At 38.6% G+C, this 21,777-nt stretch overlaps 1 protein-coding gene across 1 annotated transcript in view; it reads left to right on the forward strand.

The window, feature by feature from the left end:
• Positions 1 to 21,777, forward strand: part of tubgcp3 (tubulin, gamma complex associated protein 3) — a 58,625-nt gene that overhangs the window by 2,990 nt on the left and 33,858 nt on the right. Inside the window, exons 2-9 of the mRNA XM_043691221.1 lie at positions 2,477 to 2,584; positions 5,350 to 5,417; positions 7,926 to 8,003; positions 11,365 to 11,579; positions 13,648 to 13,814; positions 15,804 to 15,922; positions 16,802 to 16,927; positions 17,443 to 17,511. Coding sequence (XP_043547156.1) covers positions 2,477 to 2,584; positions 5,350 to 5,417; positions 7,926 to 8,003; positions 11,365 to 11,579; positions 13,648 to 13,814; positions 15,804 to 15,922; positions 16,802 to 16,927; positions 17,443 to 17,511 — 950 coding nt within the window. The remainder of the gene's footprint in view (positions 1 to 2,476; positions 2,585 to 5,349; positions 5,418 to 7,925; positions 8,004 to 11,364; positions 11,580 to 13,647; positions 13,815 to 15,803; positions 15,923 to 16,801; positions 16,928 to 17,442; positions 17,512 to 21,777) is intronic.

Raw genomic sequence — 21,777 nt, forward strand, 5'->3', positions numbered from 1 at the left:
TCCCACAGTCCAAAAATGTGCAGGTCAGGTGAACTGGCCATGCTAAATTGCCCGTAGTGTTAGGTAAAGGGGTAAATGTAGGGGTATGGGTGGGTTACGCTTCGGCGGGTCGGTGTGGACTTGTTGGGCCGAAGGGCCTGTTTCCACACTGTAAAGTAATCTAATCTAATCTAATATACTGGCCACTACAGCGGACAGTTGAAACTGACAACCGGAAGCGGCAGGGACAGGCCACTATAAATGCCGGAGGAAACACCATAGAAGCGCTTCACAGGAGGCTCCCAAGCACTGAGGATGTCACCTAGACAGGGGACGAAACGTTTGCAACAAAAATTTCCAGCTCGGCGAACAGAACCACAACAGTATCAACAGGGTTTTATTCAAGGGAAACCACATTTAACCAATTTGTTGAAATTGAGGTTAACATGCTGTAGAGAAAGCAGATCTGGTGGATGTGTTGGATTTCCAAATGGCATTTGTAGGTGCTATGTCAAACATTTTTGCAGAAAATGTAATCTCATGGCATAGAGAAAGGAACACATTGGCATAGATAAGAGGTTGACTGGCTAACAGGCAATGATACGGATAGATATATCATTTTCTGGTTGGCAAGATGCTTGAAGTAGGGTACCAGAAACAAGTTGCAACCCCAACCTTTATCAATTTGTATAAGTGATACAAAGGAAAGGATGGAAGATATGGCTGCTAAATTTGCTAATAACACAGCAGTAGTTAGCAAAGTAAATTGAGTAGACAGAGCAGATAGCTTAAGCAAGTGGGCAAAAATCTGACAAATGGAGTTGATGTGGGAAGGTGTGAAATTATTTGTTTTGGGAGGAAGAATAAAAGAGGCAGATTATTGAGATTGTGGGGGATTGTCGAGCTCTTGCTATGTAAAGAAATCTGGGTGTCCTGATAATGAAATGCAAAAGGTTAATATGCAGGTACAACAAGTAATAGGAAAGCTGATGAAATGTAATCATTTATTACAAGGGGAATTGAGTACAAGTAGGGAGGTTCTGCTTCAGTTATACAGGTTACTGATGAGACCATATCTGACGTACTGTGAACGTTTGTAGTCTCCTCATTTAAGAAAGGATATAAATACTTTGAAGCAGTCCAGAGAAAGTTTATTTGACTAATACCTGGAATGAGTGGAGTTATTTTTTTATTTGCATCATAGAAAATGTTGAACAGGAGAAGACTGAGAGATTTGATTGAACCATTAAACATGCTGGGAGGTTATAACACTGACAACTATCTGGCAATGTGGAAAATTGCCCAATATGTCCTCTAAACAAAAAGGATAAATCAAACCTGGCCCATTATTGCTCTATCAGTCTACTTTGCATCATCAGTAAAGTGATGGAAATTATCATCAAATGTTATGAAGCAGAAGTTGCTTAGCAATAACGTGCTCACTAATGTTGAATTTGAGTTCTGTCAAGGCCACTCAGCTCCTGACTTTATTACAGCTTTGGTTCAAACGTAGATAAAAGAGCTGAATTCTAGCTGTCAGATGAGAGTGACTGCGCTTGACATCAAGGCTGTATTTGACTAATTGTAGCATGAAAGAGCCCGAGCAAATTGGAATCCATGGGAATCAAGGAAAAGCTGTCTGCTGTTTGTAGTCATACCTAGCTGAAAGGAAAATTGTTTGAGGTCAGTCATCTCAGCTCAGGACATCTCTGCAGGAGGTCTCCATGTGATGTCCCACGCTCAAGCACCTTTCCTCTTAAGGCAATCTGCTCATTCCAGGTATTAGTCCAGTAAATCTAAGAACAGCCTGTAATGCATCAGCATCCTCCTTCTGTATGTATGGTGACCAGTATTATACACAGTACTATAGATATGGTCTCACCAATGCTCTGTATAATTGAAGCAAACCTCATTACTCTTGCATCCAATTGACCTTGTAATAAAACAACATTCTATTAGTTTTTTTTTAAATTTTCTGTACTTGCATACTAACCTTTGGTGACTCATGTATGAGAACACCCAGATCTCTGCATCTCCGAGTTCTACAACCTCTCTGTTTTGATCTGGTTCATTTTTTTTATTTTGCAAAGATAGACAATTTCGCACTTTCCCACATTATATTCCAGCTTCCAGATCTTCACGCACTTAACCTGTCTATCTCCCTTTATAGCCTCATGACCTCCTTACATAGTTTCATTTTATTTCATTATTTAGTTCTCTAAATGCACATTTGCAGCATTTTGTGTTTTTATGTGCACTTGTAAATATAATAAATAGGAAAACAAATTAGTAATTTGCAGTGTGAAGCATGCGATAAAATCTGAGAGACTGGTTTTTGATTATATAATGTTCTCTATTGCAAAATGATCAAGGTCAGTTAAAATTGGAACATTTTTGTCAGTATTGTTGTTTCTAAGACCAAGTTTTAGTTTATTTTAATTTCCCGTCCAACCTGTGGAGCTGAATTGGCTTTACCGTGTGCACTTGTCTTTTATAGCTGATGTGGCTCAACAATTCCAGTACGCTGTGAGAGTAATTGGAAGTAATTTTGCTCCCACCGTGGAAAGAGATGAATTTCTTGTCGCTGAAAAGATCAAGAAAGAAAGTAAGTTGACTTCTTAAAGTAGTTCAGAAATCAATGAAAATGTTCTCAGTGTTTGTTCAGATCACTTAGGCTTGGAAATTTTCTTTTATGTCATTATTATGGCCAACCTATAGTTTGATTAAGTTTTTGTCAAACCTGTGAATGTCTTCACTAGTTTTAATCTATCAAAAATGATCCTTGCAAAATATCACAATGATATCTCCTTTTTAAAAAGTCCAAGTGTGACATTAATTCTTGCGCTCCCTCCTTGCACTAATTACAGCAAATATAACACTGAGGGTCAACTCATCGCATCCTCTATCCTTGCAGTGATTTTTGTGAAAACGATATTTATCACCAAGTTTCTGAATCATTTAGCTTACTTAACAAGTAATTGCATGAAAGCTTGAAAGAATGAATGGTTGCATATTCAATGGTGAGGAGATGAGTTTCCACGTCAAGGCGGGAAGGAAAAAAATCTCACAAAGGCTTTAATAACCTAAACAATTGATGGTCCTCCAAAGGAGGAGATCAATGTTTATTCCTACTTTGTTTGTCTGGCATCTATGATCATCATCTATGATGCCAGCAAATTTAATTCCTCACTTACTTTGGCATTTAATTCGTTGCTATTAAACAGTGGAGCAGAAGAACAAAATCAGGATTGCTGATTCTGTTGTTCTAGTGGTAAAAGATTTCAGATGGCAATCCAAGTGCCTCCCTGTTCATAATATTATTAGGAATAGCACGTTCAATTTGGTCCCATTCGCCTATTCTGTGATTTCATAAATCTTAACTCATCCAATTATACCCCACTCCATTTTCCTGATTGTCCCCATAACTCTTAACTTCCTTACAAAAATCTGTCTAACTCAGCCTTGAATATACTATATTCAAAGATCCAGGCTCCAGTGTTCCCTGAGGAAGATAATTGCACAGACTAGCGATCCCCTGATGAAAAAAAATTTGCATTTTTAATAAAAGTAAAATTTACAAATGCTGGAAATCTGTAACAAGCAGAGAATGTAGGGAAAATCTCAGCAGGTCTGGCAGCATCTGCTTTGAGTCTGGTGTGACGCTTCTTAAAAACTGAAAGGAGTTGGAAATTTTTTTTATACTTCTGACAGAGGCAGAAGTGCAACAATAGGGCAAATGGTATCGAAGCAAGATTAGAGTGATGCTGGAAAAGCACAGCAGGTCAGGCAGCATCCGAGGAGCAGGAAACACATTCCTGATGAAGGGCTGCTGGCCAAAACATCAATTTTCCTGACTCTTGGATGTTGCTTGACCTGCTGTGCTTTTCCAGCACAACTCTAATCTTGCTCTAATCTCCAGCATTTGCAGTCCTCACTTTCACCCAGATGGTACAGAAGCCCAGTGCAAAAGACAAAGGAGTATTTAATGGTGGTGAAATGGAAAAGAAAATGCAGCTGTAGTTTACAAGACACAGAGACAGACACACAGCCCTGGCAAACCCATCATTCCAGTTTATACCTGCCCTACTGAACGTAATGTGTACTTATCTTAACTCTATTTCACTGTCCCCGCTTTACTCAATTTCTTACATAAATTCATGATTCTTCTGATGCTTTATATCATTCCATAATTTCTGCTTTTTTGGCCCTACTTGTCGCCTCTTCAGCATGTATTTGCACTCCCTGTACACATCCTTTCCCCATCAGGATGCTCTGAAGTTGCCCTGCATTTGTACTGAAAAGAGATCTTCGCAATCTCCATCCTATGCCACGTACTTATCCTATCTGTTTCCCTTTGTGTCCTCTTCACAACTTGATTTGCTACCTATTTTTGTCATCAGCACATTTTAGCTACTGTTTTCTAAGTCATGAACATATATATTGCAAATAGATCAGGCTCCACCGTCGATCCCTGTGTAACTCCGCGAGGTTTGATTTGCCAAGTTTAAGCTGTATCTCTTTGTGCTTGCAGTTAGCGAACTAATCCACTTTTCATGCTAATATGCTTCTCCAACACCACAAGCTCTTTACCTTGCTAAGTAATGTTTTAAGTGGCATCTTATTAATTACCTTTTGAAATTCAACTACGTCACATCCATTTATTCACCATTTACCATGTCACTTTATTTACCCTTTGCTGTTTTATATACTTGTACAAACCATTTTTAAAATATTTTGAACTAGCCTTCTTTTCATACAGCAAATTTTCCTGTTTTGTCTTTAGTCTTTTTTTTGCTGGTTTCAAACATTTGTCCAATCTCTGATCTCCCACGAATCTTTACTGTATTTTGTATTTTCTTTCAAATTGATACTATCCCTAACTTTAGGAGTAAATGCTTAATTTAATGTTCATCAGTGCATCGTTGCCTGTTTTGCAGTGAAGAAGCTGTCATGCCTTCCTGGTGTCTCGGTGCAGGAGGTGTAGGATGCAGAAGGGCATGTGCCCGAAACGTCGAATCTTCTGTTCCCTAGATGCTGCCTGACCTGCTGTGCTGTTCCAGCAATAAAGTTTCAGCGTAGGATGCAGAGAATTGGACTTGTCCATGATTAACAAATAGATAACATATGAGGACAGCAACTTGAGCAATGCCTTCAATGACCAAATAAATTAATTTTAATGGATTTTATTAAGAACAAAGTCTGGATTGTGACAGTGATCCTTAACGTCCATTAAAACTTAATAGAATTGATGAAAAATCCAAGTCTTCTCATGCTTGTATATAGAATTGAAGTGGGATGCGCAATTTGATGAACTTGCGGTTTTCATACTTTAAGATGACCATTTCCCCATGACAATGTTCTGTCTTACAGTGGCAAGACAGAGGAGAGAGGCAGATGCTGCTTTGTTTGCAGAACTTCACCGTAAACTGCAATCACAGGTAAGATTTAGTTAGCTCTTACATAGAAGAAAACTAGTGACATCCTGAACTCCAGCATTTACAGTCTTTATCACCCTAAACTTCATTTCTTCTCTGGTTAATATCATTTTCTCATAACAGATCAAAACGAGCAATCTTTTTCCAATTTCCTGATCCTCCTGTCACGAAGCAGTAATGCATTACATTTGGTTCTGACACTAAATTGTTTGCACTTCTACAATTTTTGCTTGATCAGTAGATATCTGATATTAAAGTAACATTTCCCCTTTCTCTGTTCATCAAACAAATATCATTCCTGTCTTTGTTGACCTACGTTGGCTCCAGATTCAGCAGCACCTCAATTTTAAAGCAACGATGGACATGATTTTCACTGTGCAGTAACTATAAAAGCAAGGTGGGAACAGCACCAACCCTTGCATATGGGCGCCTTTGATCTCAAAAAGCTCTTTGATACTGTCAACAGCAAGAGATTATAGAGTATCCTTTGATATTTTCAAAGTTTGTCACCATTTTCTGCTTGTTCTATAAGAACATGCAAGTTATGATCCTAAACAATGCATCCAATGCCAACCCAATTCACGTTCATATAAGGGTCAAGTTGTGTCATCGCACAATGCTCTTCACGACCTTCCTTGCTGCGATGCTTCATCTCACCCCTTTTCCTGTTGGAATCCACCTAATCTATAGAACCAAACCAAAATCTGTTCAACCTCTGTAACCTGCTGGCAAGATCCAAGGTAATCTCATCCTCTGACATTAAACTCTCTGCATCTGCCAACATGTATCATCAACATCTTCACCAGCGCTAAGAGAGCATGGGCCTTAAAGTGAACATTTATCAAACAAAGCTCCTGTACCTAACCTGTGAGATTTCTCTAATTAGTTTCTCAAATTTCTTCTCATATAGTTTCTCATTCTTAGCATCATTGAGTAAATCTATATTTGTTTCCAGTGGTTTTAATGTCATTTCCATAATGAAGCACCAGCACTACATAGTTTCTGATTGTGGCTGAACCAAGTCATTCATATACATTTTTCATCATGCCTTCTGTACTATTTGTACTCTGTGGCCCTATTAATAAAAACCAAATGCTATTGGCCTCTGTGACTTTATACTTCCAAAGAGTTACATACTTGTATTTTTAGGTCCCTTTGTTTGTCTATACCCTTCATCCCTCTATTGAGTGTATACTCTAACGTATTGATCTTCTTCTCACAGCCCTTTACCTCATGCTTATCCACATACCTACCATCTACTGGTCCATTCTCTTAACCTGCTGATTATCGCACTAAACTCTTTTACACACTTCCTTGCTGACAAACTCTCTACTTGAGCAATCTTGAATGGCCTTGCAGCTTTTCTATTTGGAAAACCCAGCCTCCTCCCTTTACTTCCCTTTCTTCCTTTAAAGACAAAAGTCGATGGTCTTTCCCATTACGTTAGGCATAAACATTTCCACCGATGCTACCTAGCCAACATTTTAAGATTTTACTTAGATTTCCAGCATTTGTAGAATTTTATTTTTGCATGTTATTTTAACGCGTGACTATTTTGACACACACTCCTTACATTCTACTGTTCAGAAACATGAGGTCATCTAAAACCCTTCCAGTTTTTGCTCTCATCAAATCCCTTTACCTGTCATCCCTTGGATCGCTAACCCTAATTGAGCTTCCAGTTAAGCAGTGCATCAATTTTAAGAATTCTGATCCTTTCAGTGAAATTCCTAATTTCCTCACCCCTCACTATCTCTGTAATCTCCGATCTAACCCTTAGATGTTATTGTGCTCTTGAACATCTCCAAATTTTATTTGCTTTATCATTGGTGCTGTACCTTCAGCAGTTTGGGGTTCCCTCAGTATCAGCCTCCAGCTTTTTATTTGATCTTATAAAGTCGAGCTCTTTGACCAAGCTTTTGGCCATCTTCCCAAATTTGTTTTTGCATTAATCAATGCCAAGTTTTGCATTATAATGCTCCACCAAGGTGTCTTGGGATGTTTTATTACACTAATTTGTATATAAAGTATCTTTTAATATTTACTCCCTCTTTGAGCACCCTGCAATCTCATGCTTCAGTATGGAAAATTATGCAATGAGTATATTTTTATGTCTGGGTATCGCTCAAGAAGAGCTCAGTGCCAAAAGTATGTCTGTCTCAAAGCTAATGACGTCATTTTTCTAAATGCATGTGCCCCATTAGCTTTATTTTTCCGCCTGTCAATGATATTTGGTTTCTTCCTCTTCTCAGCCACTCTCTAGTTGCAAATGTTTCTCTTTTATTTTTCCTTCCCAACTTTTCTTTTTAGTTTCTATGGAGGATAGTTGGTATCTTGACCACCTTCAAATGTCTGAATTACAACCTATATGGCGAATTATCATGGGTAGAAGCGGCTGCAGTTATTCTGTTTCAACATTTGGATGTGTTTTAGATTCCTTCTGCTTTATGATCTATCACTTCAACAAAAGTTGTCTTAGTTCATTTAACAGATATGTTCTGTTCCCCTTAGGGCATTATAAAAAACAGATGGGCTGTACTCTATCTCCTGCTAAGCCTGAGTGAGGATCCACGGAAACCCCAAAGCAAGGTATCAGTAAAGTTATCTTGGAATTGAAATTCTAAGCACTGACACTTCAGGAAGCTACTAACAATCAGCTCAAACATCTTTTAAAACAGAAGAAATGGTTGATTTAAATCTTGGTACATGCTTAAGTAACAAGGTATGGTCGCCATAGTCCCAGAGCGTCATAGGCCTCCTCTCTCATTAGAGAGAGACAACTGGTGGTGGTGTAACCTTGAGTCAACATATGTAAGGCAAGGGAAGTCGTTGAGAAGGCAAAACTTGTATGGTAACCTAAGTCAGTGATTGAATTGAATCTGCACTATTCGCATCACTCTGCATCGGAAACCAGCCGACTGAGCTAACCAACCTCATATTATTCTAGGATTAGAACGTTCAGAATTGAATTGATTGCAACATCTGATACTTTCAGTATAGGCTAGCCATTCTGCTCACTGGCTTATACAGCTGCTAATGCCCAGACCATCTTTCCTTCCATGCTGCTTCTTTAACCCTGCCAGTGTATACTTTCTTCCTCATATAATTAGTTAAATGCATCTGTTGTTTGCCTCAGCTTTCCTTGCTGGACGACGCTTCATATTCTGACTATTCTGTGTATAGATATTTCTCCTGAAGGTGCTATTGGTTGTATTAGTGACCATCACGTATGTGACTTTTTTTGTATTCATGCCCTATTTGAGCTTCCTCTCTGTCTGCACAATCAAACATCTTCATAGCCACGAGGACTTTTATCAGGCCACTCCTCAAATTGCTCACTTCTACAAAGAGTCCCAAGATGTTCAGTCTGTCCTGATAGGTTTAACACCTTAGTATCTTTTTATGTTTAGAGTCAGGTTTCCCTCATATGTGAATTTATCCCTTTTATCTAGTCCGTTTTTATTTTGTTTGTTGCTGTCTTTTTATATTTTGTCCAATCTTCTGATCTGCACAATCTTTGCTGAATTATACACTTTTTTAAAATTCAGTTTGAAACTAATCCTTGCGATTTGTGTGAATTAAGAAAGTTAAATTCCATCCCTAGAATCTTTTTTCATTGGAATATATCTTAACTGTTATTTCCCGTTAGGTAACCAATCCTGTTTTTTAAAAAAAATAGCAAAGTCCTCACATCCTGATGGGATTCATCCTCAGCTCCTAATAAAATTGGCTGCCAAGATAATCAATACTTTGATTTTAATTTTCCAATATTTCCTAGATTCTGAGCAGGTTCTAATTCTATATCCAAGCTAATATGTTCGCTACACACTTTAGCTCTTATTTTGTCTAATAGCATTATCAAGTGCCTTCTCAAAACCTAAATACAGTGCAGCCACAGGTACCTCTTCATCCAAGTTGCTTGAACTATAACAAAGCGTTCTGAAAGTTAGCTCAGTTTGCCAGATGGCTGATTGGTGATGCAGAATGATTCCAACTGCATGGATTCCATTCCCACACTGACTGAGGTTACCATGATGTCGTCGTCTTCTCAACCTCTCCTCTTCCCCTAAAGCATGATGATCCTCAGGTTAAAAGCACTATCAGTTGTCACTCTGAGAGCTGCCCTATGGTCTGGTAATTACTGTGACTTGACTTTTCCTACATTATTAGACTGTTTATTCCATAGCTAGATTTTTCCTTTAATTAACAATTGGGAAGAGTGAAGCTATTGTTTTTGATCCTCAAACATTTGGAGACCAACTCAATTCCTGTCCCTGCCAACAATGTGATTGTAAGACAGTTTGTTCATGACTATAGAATTAGACGTTTTTTAGATTAGATTATTTAGTGTGGAAACAGGCCCTTTGGTCCAGCAAGTCCATACCAACCCCACCGAAGTGCAACCCACCCAGACCCATTCCCCTATGCCTAACACTACTTAAGACCACCAAAGATGAAGATATCCTTTTATTTAGATATTCAGCTTTGAGTATGTTTCATTCAAGTATATATTCATGTTATTTGTCTATGGTAAAAACATCTTGTTACTTTTAGCTGTGCGTCTGCAATTGCATATGTATGTTCATGGCTAGTCTTTGCCACTGAATAATTTAAAACTGCTGCGCTGCAATCAAAATTCCAAAATGGTGAAAGGGAAGCAGCTTCAATAGGTTAGAATTCTTTAGTTTGGTCACAGTTGGCTGTTGATGGATCCGTATATCAGAGGTTGAGAAAAGAACTGAACAGACGTTTCCAGTTGGTTCTGCCAAATTTCATTCGAGGGAGGCAGAGGAGATGACTCTCAACATTTAAGATGGGATGGTACTGTACCTGTCACAAGTGGAGGTCATCTGACAAAGTGGGAGGTCAGTCCTGGAGAGTTGAAAAGCAGAGATCCTAATACATTGAAGTTTTTTTTTCAGAGTAAATGTCTCAGTATATGGAGATAGCACAAGTTTATCTGTATGGTGTTCCATTTTAGTCATGGTCATAGAGATCTACAGCACAGAGGCCCTTCGATCTATCATCTGCACAGACCAAAAACAGCCATATAACTATTCTTATCTGATTTTCCAGCACTTGGTCCACATCCTTGTGTGCCTTGCCATCTATATACTTTTTAAATAAATTTCTGCTTCTAACACCATTACAACTGTGAGTTCCAGATTCCCACTACCCTCCGGGTGAAAAAGCTTTTGCTGACAACTCCTCTAAGCCTGTGTTCCTTCCCTTAAATTTATGTCCCTGAGTTTTGAACCCTCCATCAAAAGGAAATGTTTCATCCTCACGGCTATGTGTATGCCCCTCATAATTTTATACTTTTCAATCATGTCCCCTCTCCATCTCCTTCACTCTAAATAAAGCAGTCCTAGTCTTTCCAATCTTTCTTCTTAACTGAAGCTCTGCAGCCCAGGCAGCATCACGATAAATCTCCTCTGCACCATCTCCAGTGCTATCATATATGTCCGATAATAAAATACTGCACACAATGCTTACCTGTGGAATAACCAACATTTATACAATTCCAGCATAAACTCCCTGTTTTTATGAGATTACATACAGCATGTACACATCTGCTGACTTTCTTTGATTTATGTTCAAACAGCTGAATAGAAAGGTCTGAGATTAGATATTTGGTATTGAATTTATCCTAACATAATGATCTGATTGGCTTTGATGGACTGTATGCAGCAGCTTCCATTGTTGTTTAACTTCTCTTGATATCTAAAACTTATAATCCAAGTCTCTTCCCTATCTGAAGTTTTAAAGTTTAATGCACGACAGCTAATTCCATGATACACTTTATATCCTTTATGGCTGTATGCACATTCACTACAATGAGATTTTAAGTAATGTACTCTTTGGAAGCCAAGGTTGATTTGAATTTTATGTTAGCATTTTGTTATGCTATTGCCACCCTGACTTAAGCTTGATCATTCTGATTTTTCAGGTTGCTAATTATGCAGCATTATTTGCTCAAGCATTGCCAAGAGATGCTCATTCTACCCCTTATTATTACTCAAGACCCCAGAGTCTGCCCCTATCTTATCCTGATAGAGCTCCTTCATCTCAGAGTGCTGGCAGCATTGGAAGCAGTGGAGTTGGTAGTCTAAGTGTGTATGGCTTAAATGGACCAACCCCAACTCCTCAGTCTTTATTACCTGGGTAAGTAACCTTCTGATCTGCAAATTAAAGTAAAATATGAATGTAAAATCCTTGAGGGCTACAATGAAATCATTTCTAATGTAGTGACAAGGACTCTTTGTAGATTAATGTAACTTTAGTTTGTGTTGTCTCATCTTGGAAGAACTGCTTTTTGGAGTTTTTCTAGTGCCCCTTGCAGGATGTTAATTGCTGACCAAGAACAGGAATTACTAAGCTTGAATTACCAGTTGAATGTTTTTCTTGTCTGCCCTATTATGGGATGTGATGGCAGTGGTCAAAAGGAGTTACACATCATCTGATTTCCTCAAACAAAACTCTTGATTTTTTTTTTATTTTTAGCTTCATAAAAATAGAGTTAAATCTCCAAGCTTTGTCTGGCTCATCTTGTACTGGAGGCTGTGAGATGGGCTGGGTGGGGTTAGTTGTGTAAAGTAAAGCAAGCTGTGACAGGCAGTACTTTCATAAGCAGTATTAGATTAGATTAGACTACTTACAGTGTGGAAACAGGCCCTTCAGCCCAACAAGTCCACACTGACTCGCCGAAGCGCAACCCACACAGACCCATTCCACTACATTTACATCTTCACCTAACACTACGGACAATTTAGCATGGCCAATTCACCTAATCTGCACATTTTTGGATTGTGGGAGGAAACCGGAGCACCCGGAGGAAACCCACGCAGACACGGGGAGAATGTGCAAACTCCATACAGTCAGTTGCCTGAGGCGGGAATTGAACCCAGAGGTCTCTGGCGCTGTGAGGCAACAGTGCTAACCACTGTGCCACTATATAGCTGCAAACCTCAAACCTTCACTCATTGGAGTGAACTCAGTCTAAAGGACTCTGCATGTTTTGGCACAATGGAAAAGTTAACTTTCAAATTGAACATCGTGTTTGGTCCTTTATGGTGGCTTCAGACACATCAACACATTCCATATGATGATGGTCTTAATGATTCCAAATGCTTTCAAGTAATATTCAAGTTTAGATTCCAGCTTATGTTTTACTTATGGGAAAAAGTGCCCATGAACCAGTAATCAATGTTAACTACAAACTGTTAAAAATACTTTCTGAACTTCTGATTAGGATTTTTAGTGATTCTTCTCCCTTTTCTATTGAATTGTCATCTCTCGGCTCTTGTCAATTGTGCAGTTAAGCAGAGGTGCTTGAAAACGTGAGAGTTGGAGCATAAGTTTTGATGTTCACACATAAGTGAGTGTGTGCAAATAAAGCAGAGTTTGATACAGAATACATCAGCAGTCAATATTCCATTGGATACATGGATGAGGTCAATGAGACGGAAAGGGTATGGAATCATAGAATGCTTGCAGCACAGAAGGTTGCCATTAAACGCATCTTAGTTATTCTGGCTCTATTTTAAGAGCAACTCAGCTTGTCCCTCTGCCACATTTACCCTTTGCCCTCCATTTTATTTTCTCTTCACAAAATTATCCAAGAACCTTTTGAAAGCCACAATTGAATCTGGCTCAACCGCACTTTCAAGCAATGTATTCCAGATCATAATTACTTGCAGTGTAATAACCTTTTTCCTCATGAAACCTTTGGGTGATTCACCATTCAAGTTTAAATTGGTATCCTCTGGCTTTCGATCCTTCATTCAATGAGAACAATTCCTATCTGCTCTGCCTGGACCCTCCTGAAGTTTGGACCGGTCCACCAAATCTGCTGTTCTCCTCTAAGTGGGCAGCTCTATTTTCTCCAATATTTCTTTATCGCTGAAATCCCATATTTTTGGAAGCGTTTTTGTAAATCTTTTCTGCATCCCTTCTAATGCCTTCCTATTTTTGCTTTTTGGGTGACTATGCTATCCTGACTGCAAATCTTCTCCCATTGTCTATCTGAAAGTTTTCATCACAAAACTTTTAAAATCGTGTGTGTGTGTGTGTGTGTGTGTGTGTGTGTGGTCAGAAGCCCAAAGTAGTTTTCCTGTAACTTCACTGATACTGACCTGCGCAGTTATCACTGGCAGATAATATAATGGGTTCTAAATTGTGGCCAAGTCCTGTAAAATGTAACTTGTAATGAGGATGCTTGTATCTTAATCAGACAAACATACCAAACAACAGGAACGGCAGATACAGTGAGGCAGCAACTAGGATCACGATTTGCATGGGCTTTATCTGCTGCTCAACCTCCATTATCTACCTCAAAGGGCCTCCCAAGTTCCATTTCTCGCAATATGTCAAGAATGAGACGTGAAGGAGAACATGGATGTGAGTATTCAGTAGATTTCTTAATTTGCTACTCAACAGCCAACTTCTCAGCATGGGCAGAGGTTTTCTGAACAGTTACCCAGATTATCTAATTATTATCACTTTGGTGTTTATGGAACCTTGCTGAGTGCAAATTGCATTACAGCAATATGACAACTCTTTAAAGTACTTCTTGGGCTGTCAAGCATTGTGGAAAATCCTTTTTTTTAAAACCTTTCTTCTAGTGCTTATTGTTTCGCTTGTATAAAAGCAAAAAACTGCAGATGCTGGAAATCTGAAATAAAAACAACGTGCCGAAGAAGCTCAGCAAGTCTGGCAGTATCTTTAGGGAGAAAAACAATGTTAATGTTTGAGTCGGTATGGTTCCTCTCCAGATTGAACAGCCATAGTCACTCAAAACATTAACAGTTTCTCTCAACAGATACTATCAAACCTACTGAATTTCTCCAGCATTTTCTGTTTTTGATTAAGCTGTTGCTCCGGGAATCCATTGTGAAGGATGAGATTTTGAATACTTGGAAATGTATGGTAAAATAGGGCAAAGACAGCATGATTTCATCAAGGGTCATGCCCGACAAATCTGCTAGAATTGTTTGAGAAAGTAACAAGCAGGTTAGAGCAACGAGAACCAATGAATGTTATCCTGGACTTCAAGAAAGCTTTTGACAAGGTGCTGCACAGGAGGCTACTCAGTAAGATAAGGGCCTGTGGTGTCATACGCACAGTGCTAGCATGGATAGAAGCACGGCTGTCTGGCAGAAAGCAGAGAATAGGGATAAAAAGGTTCTTCTCAGGATGGTAGCTGGTGACAAGTGAGGTTCTGCAAGGCTCAGTGGTAGGACCACAACTTTTCACTTTAAACGTTAACAATTTACATGAAGGAACTGAGGGCATTCTGGCTAAGTTTGCAGGCGATGCAAAGATAGATAGAGGAACGGGTAGCTTTGAGGAGGCGGAGAGGCTGCAGAAGGATTTGGACAGCTTAGGAGAGTGGGCAAAGAAGCGGCAGATCGTGTACAACATGGGAATGTGTGAGGTTATGCACTCTGGAAGGAAGAATAATGGGATGGACTATTTTCTAAATGGGGAGAAAAGTGCAAAGAGACTTGGGATATCTAGTCCAGGATTCTATCGAGGTAAACTTACAGGTTGAATCAGTAGTTAGGAGAGACTCACACCCGAGGGCAAAGCCTTAAAGTAAAGGGAAGCCCTTTTAGGACGGATATAAAGAGAAACTTCTTCAGCCAGAGTGTGCTGAATCTATGGAATTCATTATCACAGAAAGCTGTGGAGGCCAGGTCTTTGAGTATATTTAAGACTGAGATAGGCTTTTGTGTATCAAGGGTCACAGAGACAAAGTGGGAGAATGGGGTTGAGAAACTTAGCAGTCATGATTGAATGGTAAAGCAGACTTAATGGGCTGAATGGCCTTATTTCTGCTCCTGTGTCTTATGGTCTTGCACCTACTGGGGTTGCTAATGATGAACTTGATCGTTGTGGCCTGAAACACACAGTGGCAGAACAGTTTTCTTCCAGGTCATTTGCCCTGCATAAGATATTGCTACTCATATTTGAATATGTAGACAACTATTTGACAACTTAAATCTATTTGACTATATGTTCAGTTAATTAGATAACTTGTGAGAACTGTTAGACAATGAGACTCAATGAATGTATCCAATAACCAATTAATTACCTTTGCCATATCAGCTCTTATAATGTAGGAAATGCTCCAGTCAACTTGCACAGATGTTTACTGCTCTCTGCCATGTGTTGGCAGTTGGTAATGTTTCTTGTTGAATCCACCTTATTGAAATTCCTCACATAGATTACCCTAGGCTGTATGTGTAATGCTGAAGGATATGTTACCTTGCTGAACCTTCCTGAGGCCATCATCACTCTGCCCTGTCATTTAACTGTAAATGCAGCCTGCTTTAAAAAAAACAGTTGTTTGAAGTCTCAGTCCTGATCTGTCGTGTTGTTTTTCAGCATCTTCAGAAGTGACAGAGGCAGCTCTGGTCAGAGATATTCTATATGTCCTGCAAGGAATTGATGGCAAATCTATTAAAATGTGTAATTCTGAAAACTGCTATAAAATTGATTCCAAGGTAATTGATCTTAATTGAAAATTTGGAGTAAATATAAATTTTTGCATGATATTTAGCATTTATATATTCAGCCACCTTTTCTTGTTCATTTTCTAATCTGTTAGTGAACAGTATATAGAATTCAGTGAAGACATTTATTGAAGTCTTGAGAATCATAAGTTGTCTGGATTGGGAGAGATGTCATTTTTTTCAATGTCAATAGCCTGAAAGTATAGAGCATTGTTAATCTGCTTTCTTTACCAGTTACCAAAGAATTAGCTTGGTTGTCCAACCAGTTAATTGTTGCATATAAATAATCTGCAACTAGATATATTTTCTTTCTGCCTTTCACCCATGCTTGGGCTGTCCTTGAGATTGTTTAAAATGGTTTGAAAATTTAGAAATTCTTGTAGAGAAAAAGTGGACTGGTAATGCTTTAAATTTCTAGGATATTAACAATCTAAAACAGATGAGGCGTTTATTCACTAAGGATAACGAATCTGTGGAATTCTTTAACCCCAACACCACCCCCACCCCCTCCAACCACCAGCGCCCACCCAGTCAAGAGGGCTGTTGAGGTTAGGTGGTTAACAGTGTTCAGGGCTGAGACAAGCAGATTTTAAATCAGTAAATGGAATTCAGGGTTATGGGGAAAAGGCATGAAAGTGGAGTTGATGATTATCAGGTCAGTCACAATCTCATTGAATGATGGAACAGACCTGATGGGCAGAAATGACTACCATTGTTCTGACTTTTTTTTTAAAAACATGACAGAACCTCTTAATATGCAATTAACTTTGAAATGTAATTGATTGCTGTATGGGAGAAAGCCAAATGTTTTCCACATCCGAAATGGTGCTGTGTTCAGTCAACATAGAATTTCTTTTTGGTTTTGTACAGATGGGAATATCAAAGTCTTTGAGGGATACTGCAAGTAGATTAGCAGAACTTGGATGGCTTCACAACAAAATAAGAAAGTACACTGACCAGAGATGCTTGGACCGTGCCTTTGGTCTTGTGGGTCAGGTATGTTGTACTCCTCTTGCAGCGTCTATACCCCTGAACAGACATACGTAAGCAAACAACTAGGAAAGGTTAAGGACTTGAGAGAGAAATGCATCCCTGAGGTATGAAGAGCTTTGCTCACCTTGGCAAAGTTTCAAGGTCTTTGCCAAGTTCTGTGTGCTTTCAATCCCCAGCTTGGCATCTGTTGGAAAGGCATTCCCATAGATGAAATGTTATTCATGAATCGAATGAATTCTTTGAGATCTATTTTAAATATTCCTGCTTGTTTAATTTTAATATTTTGTCTGTTTGACACACATTTTTGATCGTCAGTTTGTTTGAAATAAAAAAAACATAATTCTGAAGCAATCAACGTTTTTCTATCTGTAATTTTGAATATTTTAGACCTATATAAGATTCATCCTGACATGCTTAAATAGTTACCATGACTAATTAGAAACTAATGTGTACTGTACACTAACAGAAAATAAATAATTATTCTTTTCAGCCTTTTATTCAAATTTTTATTTCTACAGAGCTTTTGTGCTTCCTTGCATCAGGAGTTGAAGGAATATTATAGATTGCTGTCTGTTTTGCATTCCCAGGTAAAAAAAAAAGTATATTACTTCTCTAACACTTCACCAGTTACTCAAACCTCCAAGCTGCATCTTTACATTTGAGCTGATCAGTTCTGTGTGTGTATTTCTACTCATTACAAATCTTCTTTATCTATATGGCAGTAGTGTCCAGCAGCCCTGGCTGAGTAAATTTAAATGACCACCTGTCACTTAAGTTTCAAGCTTACTGTCTCAGTGTCTATTGTGCTTGTGTGTTCACTTGTTCGACTGTGTTTTTGTCTTTAAGTATAGTATTCTGTAAATTGAAACCATTTTCTTTGTGTGAAAGTGCATCATGTTGGCAGGACAGAATTGTTAACTTTACTCCTGTTAGAATCGCCTTAGAGACAGGCATGTTAATGGAGACATCTGAACATCCTGGAATTAACTAAAACATTGCATCACAAGTTTTCTCATTTTTAAACAAATTCAAACTTGAATGTAGGTAAAGAGAAATGAAGCAAACCAGACACCACAACTTAGTACAATTCTTTCAAAAATAGAATGTTATAAACTCAGTTCTACTTTTTACTTCTTCCTCCAAACAGAGTTCCCGTATATCTTCATAAATTTTACAAGCATGTTGAAGGTCCATTCACTTTTTTTTTAGAACCAATCTGCACCCCGTTGGTATTCACTTTGAATTATTCGCAATGTTCCAACTGCTCTCCATAGTACAGGTTATGTGGGGATCATTCCAGTAAATTTTGACTAAGCAACCATCCAATGTTTATTTGAAAATCTCATGACTACAACTCTTCAGCTAGTTGTCTTGGCTTTGGCATGCAAAGGCCACTTTTTCCTCATCTGTTCTCGCAGCTTCTGTACAGCTGTTTCTAATTATCTTTCAATATGATGACCACTGTAGATTTTCATGCAGTGGAGAAGAAAGTTAGGCCTCACCATTTTGTTCCCGGGCCAGAAGATTCCCAGCTCCACAAATCAGGCCAAAATATGGCTGCCCAGATGCCTTATTTATTGCAAATCATGCCAGGCAGACCTCAGGAGACTTCCATATAGCGAGACTGGTTAGGTCGAAAACTTGGTTTGGGGCTCCACTACTGTGACCAAAAATAAAAGAATACAGTATAAAATATTCCTCCTAGTTCTCACTCCGCCTCACCTTCACACACCACCTCCTCACCCCATTCATCCTAACCCATGCCCTCAACCCGGCCCCATATACCCTCATGCCAACTTAATGCCTATTTCCACTCCCTGCACTTTTCCTTTAACTTAGTGTATCAACCAGCTTTATTATTCATGGGATATGGGCATCACTGGCTGGGCCAGCATTTATTGCACATTCCTAGTTACCCTTGAACCACTGCAGTTCATTTATTATATTAAATCCAACTGCTATTAGAGACAGAGAGAGGTCCAGCATTTTGTATATATCTTGATAGTAGAAGGCATAAGTTACATAGCAGGAATGGAGGTAACCTAGGCATGAATATGACTGAGGAAAGTAGAATCAGAGTAGTAGTTCTGGAGAGCTTTAAGGCACTAAAATACAATTTTTTCGCAATAGATGCCCTATATCTACAGTAATGGGCGATCTACACTAGTCATAAGTTTCCAATATTTCCCAGATTCTGGAGTGGTCACAATATATTGGAAGTTAGCAAGATGGCACTGCTATTCAAGAAAGGGGAAGGAGGAATAACAGCGAATTATAGGCCAGATACCCTGATATCTATTGTCCAGAAATTGATGGAATCTTGTTAAGAAACTCTTAATAATGCTCTTCGACCAGCAAAATAATACAAGTCAACATTATTCATAAAAGGGACAATTCATAAATTGTTCAATAAATTGGAGCTATTTGAGGATTCAACTAGTAGGAGAGTTAAAGGGGAGCTAGTAGTATACCTGGATTTCAAGAAAAAGTCTTTAATAATGTGCCATAAAAGGTTAATATGTAAAATAAAGGCTGAGGAGTTTGGACAGGAAGCAGAGTGTAGGAGTAATTGAGGCATTTTAAAGTACGTATGCTGTGAGAAGTAGAATGCTGCAAGGATCAGTGCTGGAGGTTTCCTCCACTTACAATCTATATTCATGCCTTGGATGAAGAGGCGGAAGGTTTGGTGCAGGTACAAAGTTAGGTGAGAATGCAAGTTGGAAGAGACTGCATAAAGAGTTGGACAGATTGAGTGAGTGGGCACAAGGTGTCAGATGGAATATAATGTGGAAAAATATGAAGTCGTAAGAAGAGGCTATCAAAATCTTTTTTAAAAGGTGTGAAACTATGAATGATAGTCATTTTCACAAAGACTTGGGTGTACTCTTATAAGAACTATATTATTTGCTGTCAGATAATGGTGTTCCAATGAGGATATTTGATATTAGTGAAAATGTGGTGTGAGAATGAAACAAGAAAAATCCACCAAGATGATGCCCAAGGCTAGCTTTATCGTGAGAGCAGGGACCTCTCCATTGGCCTGCTTGAGGAGCAAGTATTAGCCCTCAAATCGTCAGTGTAGTTATTTGGGCACGCTAAATGCAACAGGTGTAAGTCAAATCAAACTAGGTCTGTTTCCGTGCAACAGTTATTTGATGTAGCTGCATTATGGAGTGATCATGCAGCAGCAAAAGTCCAAGAATGCTCAGATACTGAAATCTTTTGACAATGTCTGGTCTGTTTCCAATTATTCTCCATCTGACAGTGGCCAAAACATGAGTGCCATTAAGACATGGTGGCAACCTGTATGAACCACGCATGAATTTTGATATGTCCTGCAGCCAAGTTATGGAATTAGAAAGTTCAAAAATAGTTCCAGCGTAAATTACAGAAGGTTAGGCAGTGTGATACCAGCATGAAAGGCTGGTGGAATGAAATTCAACCTTGCGGTGATTTTCAAAAGTAAAACCATGACAAAACTCAAGTTCCCTGCAATTTTGTGCATGTCCACAATGATTGAATGGATGAAGATGAAGTGAATTTGTCAATCAGTGATACATGAAGTCGGTATCCTTATGGCCTATTCAAAGAATACAGCTTAATAAACGAAAATAAATAATCTGGAAATAATCAGCAGTTCACTTGGCATCTTCAAGAGAAGCGGAGTTGACATTTCAGATTGACCTTTCATCAGATTTGAGGAAAAATTGAAATGTAGGGGTTTTAAAGCCAGTGTAAGGGAATATCTGTTATGGTGTGGAGTGAAATAAATGATAGATGGAATCACAAAATTTCTGAGGCGCAAGCCCAATGCGTGGTAATTGGTCTAGTAAGAAAACAAAGGTCATCCAAATGAGGCATGACAGCTACATAACATGAATGTAATATGAAAGAACAAAGAAAGGAACAAGCAGCAAAACAATACACACCATACACAATGGAAGCAAGAGTTCTAGTCGATAGTTGTTGAACATTATTATTGAATCTGGAAGGCTGGAACGTGATGAGACAAAAGGCAAGGTACTGCTCTTCAAGCTTGTGTTGAGCTTTATTGAAACAATAGCAGGCGGTGGACAGGAATATCAGTCAGAGAGGGAACAAGGTGGAATATTAAAATGGCAAGTGGCAAGAAATTCAGTGTATTGTTCACTGACTAAATAAATGTATTGCACAAAACAGTCACTCAGTCTGTATTTGGTCTACCCAATGTAGAAGAAAGACCACAAGCAGTGAATAAACGCACTAAATTGGAAGAATCAGAGAGTATTACTCTGGGCAATGTTCAAGTCCCATTTACTTGATCAAGTCAAAAGGTGTCTGCAGACAAAATATCCAAATTGCTGCAAAACGAATGGGTCTGGCTTTAAAAGTTTAATCTTTGTGTGCCTCAACAAGGTTTTCAAGGTTCGTATTTGCACCAAATGGAATGGGTAGATGCTGGATGGAGGAAAAAAAGGCCTTCACAAATGAAAATAAAATGTGTTGCCCCACTTGATGTTTTCTGTGATTTTCTTTTCCCATCAAGCTACAGTAATGGCATCAAGTTGCTCAAAATGTTGGATAACCCACTTGGTAGATGATTTGATGTGAAGAGATGATTTTGTAAGTGAAAGTGCCAAATCTGATCCACAGTGGGATTCTAATAACAAAGCTGCAGTTGTGATTCAGAATTAATTTGAACTCTGCGTCAAATGATTAGTTTGGTTTTTAAAATAGTTTGATTGTAGTTAATTCTTTTAGAATTAATTCATCCATTAAAACAACATTTATTTAATTTGAATGACCAGTATATTTTCTCTTCATATTTCAAAATGGTGACCTCCTAAACTAATACTGGTAGTTCATATTTTGTA

The sequence above is a fragment of the Chiloscyllium plagiosum genome, chromosome 6 (assembly GCF_004010195.1).
Source record: "Chiloscyllium plagiosum isolate BGI_BamShark_2017 chromosome 6, ASM401019v2, whole genome shotgun sequence".
NCBI lineage: Eukaryota > Metazoa > Chordata > Chondrichthyes > Orectolobiformes > Hemiscylliidae > Chiloscyllium > Chiloscyllium plagiosum.